Below are 8,528 nucleotides of genomic sequence, written 5' to 3' on the forward strand. Positions count from 1 at the left end.
GCCGCTTGAGCCACAAGCACCGAGCCGCCACAGAATTTTTTTAAACAAAAATTTTTAAACAGTTGTTATTACAATAGCAACTAATGAGTTACCTTCTTTTTTCATTAAAAAATATTTCATTAAGTTTATTACATAACAGATTCTCTGCTATAAGCAAAGACCAATGAGGCTCATTACCCAGGGCAATTCATAGAAATGTAGCAGAGAGACAAATATAGTGTGCTAATTACTGACAGAAGCAAGCAAGGATAGTTTTTAAAGAAACATTTAACCATAAAAGAAGGCAAGGAACAGGAAGGCTAAACTGTCTGTCAGAGGAACAAACAGCTATTAGTGAAGAGGAAGAAATGGGAGTGCTAGGAAGGGGGAAACTATGAAATGTGATTCAGTATGTAATCAAACACTTATCTCAAAAAATTAAAGATTAAGCAATGGTACATATATATGCTCTGAATAATGTATACCAAATTCTATATACTTGTAATGTTTCTGTCAAAATAATTTTATTCCTACAGTTTATATATACACCTTATATATTATATATCGGCATATCTTAAGAGATATTGTGGGTTCAGCTCCAGACCACTGTAAAAAAGTGAATATCACAATAAAGGGAATATGATCACAATTTTTTTTTCATTTCCCAGTGCACAGAAAAGTTATGTTTACACTAGTCTATTAACTGAGCAATAGCATCCTATCTAAAAAAAAAAAAAAAACAATGTACATATCTTAATTTAACAAATACTTTATTGCAAAACATAATGCTAAGGATCACCTGAGCCCTCAGGGAGTCATAATCCTTTTGCTGGGAGAGGGTCCTCCTGCTTTGATGGATGCCAACTGATCAGGAAGATGGTTGCTGAAGGGTGAGGTGGCTGGGCCAATTTCATAAAATAAGACAACAATGAAGTTGGTTGCACTGATTGTGCTTTTCGCAAAAGATTTCTCTGCATCATGCAATGCTATTTGTTATCATTTTACCTACAGAATTTCTTTAAAAATTGGAGTTAATCCTCTCAACTCATGCTGTTACTTTACCAACTCAGTTTGTGTAATATTCTTCTTTTTGTCATTTCAAACAATGTTCACTGTGTCTTCACCAGGAGTACATTCTATCTCAAGAAACCACATTATTTTCTCATTCATAAACAGAAACTTCTTACAAGTTTTATCATTGCAGCAATTCATTAGTATCTTCAGGCTCCAATTCTAGTTATTTTCTTATTTCTACCACATCTGCAGTTATTTCCTCCACGAAAGTCTTGAACTCCTCAAAGTCAAACATGAAGATCGGAATCAATTTCTTCCAAATCCCTGTTCATGTTGATATTTTCAGTTTTTGCTTTTGGAAACAGGGCATCACTATGCTGCACAGACTGGTCTCAAGTAATCTTCCTGCTTCATCCTCCCTTAGCCTGAACTGCAGGTGCATTCACCACACACAACTCATGTTGATATTCTGACCTCCTCCCATGAATCATGTTTTTCATGGCATCTAGAATGGTGACTCTTCCAATTTACTTTGCTCAGATCCATCAGTAGAATCACTATCTATAGCAGCTGTAGCCTTACAAAATACATTTCTGAAATAATAATAATAAATGAAAAAGCTGAAATTCCTCTTTCATCCATGGACTACAGAATAGATCCTGTGTACATTTCCACCAGAGCTCTTAGATGACCACGTGCTTTGTCAATGAGCAGTTAGATTTTTCTTTGAGACAAAGTCTATGTTGCCCTCAGTAGAGTGCCATGGCGTCATTGTTCACAGCAACCTCCAACTCTTGGGCTTAAGCAGTTCTCTTGCCTCAGCCTCCCACGTAGCTGGGACTACAGGTCAACGGTAAGATTCTGAAAGTCTTATTTTCTAATATTCCGTGATCCTTGCTATAAACAAACGATGTGCTGTCATCCAGGCTTTGTTGTTCCACTTCTAGAACACAGGCAGAAGATTCAGCATCATTCCCAAGGGCTCTGGGATTTTTGGACTGGTGAATGAGCACTGGCTTCAGCTTAGTCACTAGCTGCATTAGCCCCAAACAAGAGTCAGCCTGTCCTTTAAAGCTCTGAAGCTAAGCTTTCACTTCTCTGTAATTAAAGTCCTAGATGGCATCTCCTTCTACAGAAAGCTATTCTGTCTACACTGAAAATCTGGTGTTTAGTGTAGCCAGCTTCATCAAGGATCTTAGCTGTATCTTCTGGATAAATTGATGAAGCTTCTTTAGCAGTTGCCACTTCATCTTGTACTTTTATGTTACAGAGACATCTTCTTTCTTTAAACCATGCACATGAACCAACCTCTGCTAGCTACCCTCCCTCTTTTATTTAGTCTTCATAGAACAGAAGAGAGCTAGTGCTTTGTTCTGGATTAATCTTAAAGGAATGTTGTGGCTGGTCCAATCTTCTATCCAGACGACTAACGCTTTCTTCATCTGAGGGGTAAAAAGCTGTTTCACTTTTTAATCATTTGTGTGTTCACTGGAGTAGCACTTCTAATTTCCTTCAAAGAAATACTCATTTGCATTCATAATTTAAGAACCTTTTGGTATAAGAGACCTAGTTTTTGGCCTATCTGAGTTTTGTCATGCTTTCCTCACTAAGCTTAACTTCTAGCTTTTGATTTAAAAAGCTAGAATACTTACAGGTTATTGTAAGGTTATTAAGAGCCCTACTTTCAATATTGTTATGTCTCAGTGAATAAGGATACCCAAAGAGAGGGAGAGGATGAAGGAACAGCAGTTGGTGGAACAGTCAGAATACACACAACATTTATCAGTCAAGTTTGTTGTCTTACACAGGTACAGTTTGTGGTACCCCCAGAACAGTCACAATAGTAACAAAGATCACTGACCATGGATCACCATAACAGACATGAATACTGCAGGTACCAAAATGTGACACAGAGACTTGTGAGCACATGCCATCATTCACTGACAGACTTGCTCAACACAGGATTGCCAAAAATTTTCCCTTTGTAAAACAGGCATTATTTGCCATGTGCAACAAAATGGGGTATACCGGTATTTTCTATACTTTGAGGATAAATTCACGTGACATTAAAGTTATTCGTCCCAAGATGGTTCCCCTTTAGAAGAATTTAATACTCTCTAAATTACAATACTAAAGGTAAACCAAGGGAAAACTCTATTTTCTCAGCAAAAAAAGTTATCTCAAGAGAGTTCCAAATTGAACATATATTTATCAGCAGTTCTCAAAGTGAAGTTTGGAGATCCCCAGAGGCCTCCAAGATCCTTTTTTCAAAATAATGCTAAGATGCCATTTTATTTTTCACTGCGTTGTTCCCACTTACATTGCAAAAGCAATGGTGGCTAAATCTGCTAGTGCCTTACCAAGAATAAAGACAGTAACCCCAAACCGTACCAGTAGTCACCGTATCCTTTATTGCTGCCAACTCTCAGAGTAATAACAATGTCAATTTACTTAAGAGTACCCCTGATGAAGCAATAAACATTACCAGTTTCATTAAATTTCCATCTGTTTACATGTCTCTCCCATGTTCAGCACAAAATGTACTTCCACTGCATAACAAAATACAACATTTAGGCAATTTTTGAGATTATGAGGTGAGCTAGCCACCTTTTCCATGAAACATTTTTACTGGAAAAAATAACTGATAAACCATGGTTATTTCTTGAAAAATGGGCAGATTAAGCCTGTTGCCTAAAGTGCTGAGCTTTCAAAAGAAAAAAAATCAGAATTTGGGTAAGTTTCATTTATTACCTTAAGCTTGACAACTTTGTAAAAACTGAAGACATTTTGGATGAATTCAAAAGTATACGATAAAATGTGTCAACATTCAAAAGATCCATATAATTCACTGAACCAATATTTTCTAAATATTCCAACAACATATGAAGTTACAAAATCATACATAGGTAGCAAATCCATTCCAAATGCAAGACAGACTAATGGATTTCAATGTAACAAAGTAAGAAAAAAGTTTTTTGATGTGGTTCCTGATTCCATACTGCAACTAACCTGTAAGAAACCTAATTATCAAAAGGGAACACTGGGCAGCACCTGTGGCTCAGTGGGTAGGGCGCCGGCCCCATATGCCGAGGGTGGCGGGTTCAAACCCGACCCCGTTGAACTGCAACCAAAAAATAGGTGGGCGTTGTGGAGGGCGCCTGTAGTCCCAGCTACTCTGGAGGCTGAGGCAAGAGAATCGCCTAAGCCCAGGAGTTGGAGGTTACTGTGAGCTGTGACGCTACAACACCCTACTGAGGGCGATAAAGTGAGACGCTCTCTCTAAACAAAACAAACAAACAAACAAAAAGGGGGAACATTAATGTACCCATAATTATTTTAAAAGACTATGAAAATTCTCCTCCCTTTCCTAACCACATTATTATACTTCCATTGAAACAACGTATCTCCACAGACCAAATGCAGAAGCAGCTATGATTATCCAGCAGATTTCTACTAAGTACAGTGGTTAAAGAGATTTGTATTTCAAATAGCTATTTTCATTTAAAAATGTTACTTACACTAACGTGATGGGTTTTTAAAAATATAATTTTACATTTCTCAGGTTTATTTTCAGGTAGAATTATACATTCATTTAAAATGTGAAATATAAGATAACGCCTTATAGTAATGTAAGTATTTTTCTTGAACAGGGAATCAAAAATAAATAATACATACAATAGCAATAGACAAATAAGCACATCAAAGAGCTACATGGAGTTCTCAATAGTTTTTAAAAGTGTTTAGGGGCTGTGAGGTCAACTAGTTGAGAACTGCTTATTTAAATAAAATGATACATCCATGTAATAGACTACTATGCAGCTATTAAAAGAGTAATTGTGTGGTAAAGTTTTCTTAAGACTTATAGCAGTCCAGAATCCATGGATGAAAACTGGTATCTGCCTACATGAAAATTAAAACTCTCTTTTAAAAAACCATACAATTCCACAGATGATGTCAAATGATATGGATAACCTATTTCACTGAAGCCGCGAGGGATATATGCTTTAATTACTTCTCCCAGCAACACTAAAAACTGTGTTCACTAACAGGTAGAAGATACACAGAGTTAGCTTCGTTATAAAACTCCACCGAAAAGACAAAAAGTAAGAGTTTTTGTGTTACTATTAGGTTGAAATATATGAAACGTCTACTGATCAACTGTTCAGCTTAATAATACATGGGATAGTATAATGCTTTCCAGAGGAAGGATTTCACTCTTTAGCAACTCTACTTGAACTTTGATGAATGGAGCTGAAACAGTCTCCATTGTCTAGAAAACTGATTTGTTCCTCATAAGAAGAAACTGCACAAAACATACTTGGACTACTATTCCACTAAGTTTATCATAATAAAGGAAAAATAAAAAACACTGAAGTCATGAAAGGAAAATATATTTTCTTCATCAATGAAACTAAATTATAAATAAGCTTGTGGCCCTTTTAAGTAAACAGAGTAAGAAGTAAATAAAAAGAAAGAAGGAAAGACAATGAAAAGCACTGAAATACTACAAGATCCTCAGATATTAATTCCAACGTACTTTCCTCCAGACTCTTAAAATGTTTCTGCACTGCTACTTTCTTTCCACTATCAATGAATTCAAGATAATTTTTATTTATAATCCAGAAAAACAGTAAGCAAAAACGCAAACATATGGGGAAAGAGTGGGTGGAGTTGGGAAAAACCATACAATGAACTACTACTCAGCTTCCTATTATATACTGTTAACTATGAAAACATAACTCATCTTAATCCTCCCCTTTTCCTCTCCTAACTTATCTGTATCTTAAATACAAACCACCAACCTCTACACTCCATATTAACTAGCTCTCCTTTCTCCTTCTAAGTCCAACTTCAAGATACCTATTCTTGTTCTATAAGTTTGTATATGTCCTATTCGCTCGTCAAACTACCCTAATCTCTTTTTCCATCATCTATATGCTACTAAAACACATATGCACTTTTAAAATTGTTCAATCCAATGGTTATTTTGAGACCTTGCTTCATTTGACCATTTAGTAATATGCTTCGAACAAACCACTTTCTTGGTCTCCATGACCACCACTCTTGTTTGTTTCTCAAGAGAACTAATTTACTGTTGTGGTTTCAACCATCACTAATATACTGCTGAGTTTCAAAGTAATTTCTCATCCAGTTTTTTCTGAGCTCAAGACTCATACTTAGGCCAGGAGTAGCAGCTCACACCTGTAATCCTAGCACTCTTGGAAGCCAAGGAGGATGGATGCCTGAGGCTCAGGAGTTTGAGACCACCCTGAGCAAGACTGAGACTCTGTCTCTACTAAAAATAGAAAAACTAGTTGGGCATTGTGGTGGGCACCCTGTAGTCTCAGCTACTTGGGAGTCTGAGGCGATAGCTTGAGCCCAAGAGTTTGAGGTTGCTGTGAGCTATGATGTGCCGTGGCACTGTACCCCAGGGTAACAGAGTAAGACTCTGTCTCAAATAAAAAAAAACAAAAAAGACTAACACTTAAAACTGCTTGCTAGTCATGAGTCATCCAAGTGAAGATGGAACCTTCAACTCTAGGGTATCTAAAAGGAGTCTCATCTAATTTTCCCTTTAAAACTTGCCCTGCTCACCATTTACTTTGTTGCCAAAGTTTGGAAACTTAGGTGTCAGAAAGCTTACCTGTTCTGTAGAGGATGTTTAATATAGTGTTCTGGGTTAGCAACCTCCTGATTAGATTCTGTTTTCTCCTCTTCTGTAGGTGGGGGATTAGGAGTAGGGGTGGTTTCCTAATAAAAAATAATATAAAACATTTTAAATTTCTTAACATACTTATGATGCCAATATTCTAAATAAACTTCAACCAATATTGCAGACAGTATCCTTTAAAGAAGGAATTAGAGATAACTCCCATAATAGGCCAGACCAATAGATCAACCTCTAAGAAAAGCACAAGACTTTTCATAAAAAGTAAAGTATTTCTTCAGAACAGTTTCTCAAATTAAAAAATATAATAATTATGTAAATTTATCCCTCCACTTGCACATTTTTTTAAACATCAGTAAGGATGCCATAGACTATGCAACAAGTTTGGGAAAATGAACTATTTTTCTTAACATACCATCATATGGGTTGGAGCTAGGGGACAATGAAGGATTAAAACTAAAGTTTCCAGAGTATAACTATAGTACAATGATAAATCTTAGGTCCTTGCCTTCATGGAGCATACTGTTTTCCCTATTATAATGTGAAAGTTCAAAAACTTGACATTTTCAATGGGTCCACAAAGAAGGTGGACACTGGCTTGAACTTAAATATTTTTTTTAGGCCAAGCATAATTAATACTGTCATCTAAAAATAGTAGAAAGGAGGCGAGAGAGGGGTTGCTAAGTTCCCACCTAACGAGTACAATGTAGACGGGTATATGGCACACTTCCTGGGTGAAGGACTCAATTGAAATTTGGACTTTCTTTACAAATGCAAACAATGTAACTTAATCATATGTACCCTCATATTAATCCAAAACTTAAAAAAAATTAATTAAAAAACTAAAAAACTAAAAGTTCCAGAAAGAAAGAGTGGGGGATAATTTAAAATTGGTGTTCGCCACATTCCTCCATTCTATTAATAAACAGATGTCAACAAAACAAGATAGCCAAGAAAAAGCATCAAAAGCTGAAACAAAGACTCAAACAAAAAAGGGGAGGGGGCAACTGCAACAAGTATTTGTGTATCAGGTAGAAATTGAACCAGTGAAATAATTAGATATGTTAACATAACAAGATATGTAAATCAGATACACATAACCTACAAGACCCAGAGTAGACATGTAATAAGTACCCATTTTATAGAATACATTTCTTCTAACACATAACAGGAACTTCTTTCTACTTGCCTATAAGTCACTCATAGAGGCTATGCCTTGATTTTACTCACAAGTGTAATGCCATTGATCACAGAGCTTATTAACTCAATAGGAACTTATTAAAGGCTCAAAAATTTACATTTTTACCAGTATTTTCTCATCAACTTAAGTTTTCAAACAGATGATAATTACCAAACACCCTTTTCAAGGAAGGTCAGGAAGAGGAACAAGTGCCACCTTCTGGATCACCCTGCTCAAACACCTATTTTCTACCCACTAGCTTAAAATGAACAGTAGCAGTCCCAAGATAGACAGTGAGAGTCTCAATTGAAACAGAATTAGGGACTGACAAGACAGATAAGCTTTTGCGGACAGAGTATCAGAGAAAAACCAGCTATAGGAGAGAACTGAGCCCTACAAAAACCTACGTAAAAATCCTTCACAGGTCCTTGGTGAATTCCTACACTGGCATTTTCGGAACGTAACTCTGTGTGGCCTAGCAGGACAAGCTCAGCCAAAACCTTGGAGGTTGCACAAATTAGGGAAAATGAATTCAGGCTCAGCCAGAATAAGCAAACGACAACCTCAGCTTTCAAATGAAATCACAGACAGAATAACCTAAGAATGAGGATCACGCCCTTAGTAGTAAAGTAACCTTACGCAGTAACCTTGAGTTACTTGAGTTACAAGAAATAACCCTGGCTCGGC

At 36.5% G+C, this 8,528-nt stretch overlaps 1 protein-coding gene across 1 annotated transcript in view; it reads right to left on the minus strand.

The window, feature by feature from the left end:
• EIF4E (eukaryotic translation initiation factor 4E) overlaps positions 1-8,528 on the minus strand; it is a 40,179-nt gene that overhangs the window by 9,270 nt on the left and 22,381 nt on the right. Inside the window, exon 2 of the mRNA XM_012810556.2 lies at positions 6,637-6,744. Coding sequence (XP_012666010.2) covers positions 6,637-6,744 — 108 coding nt within the window. The remainder of the gene's footprint in view (positions 1-6,636; positions 6,745-8,528) is intronic.

This window comes from Otolemur garnettii, unplaced genomic scaffold, assembly GCF_000181295.1.
Source record: "Otolemur garnettii isolate 467f Iridium unplaced genomic scaffold, OtoGar3 scaffold00137, whole genome shotgun sequence".
In the NCBI taxonomy this organism is placed as follows: Eukaryota; Metazoa; Chordata; class Mammalia; order Primates; family Galagidae; genus Otolemur; species Otolemur garnettii.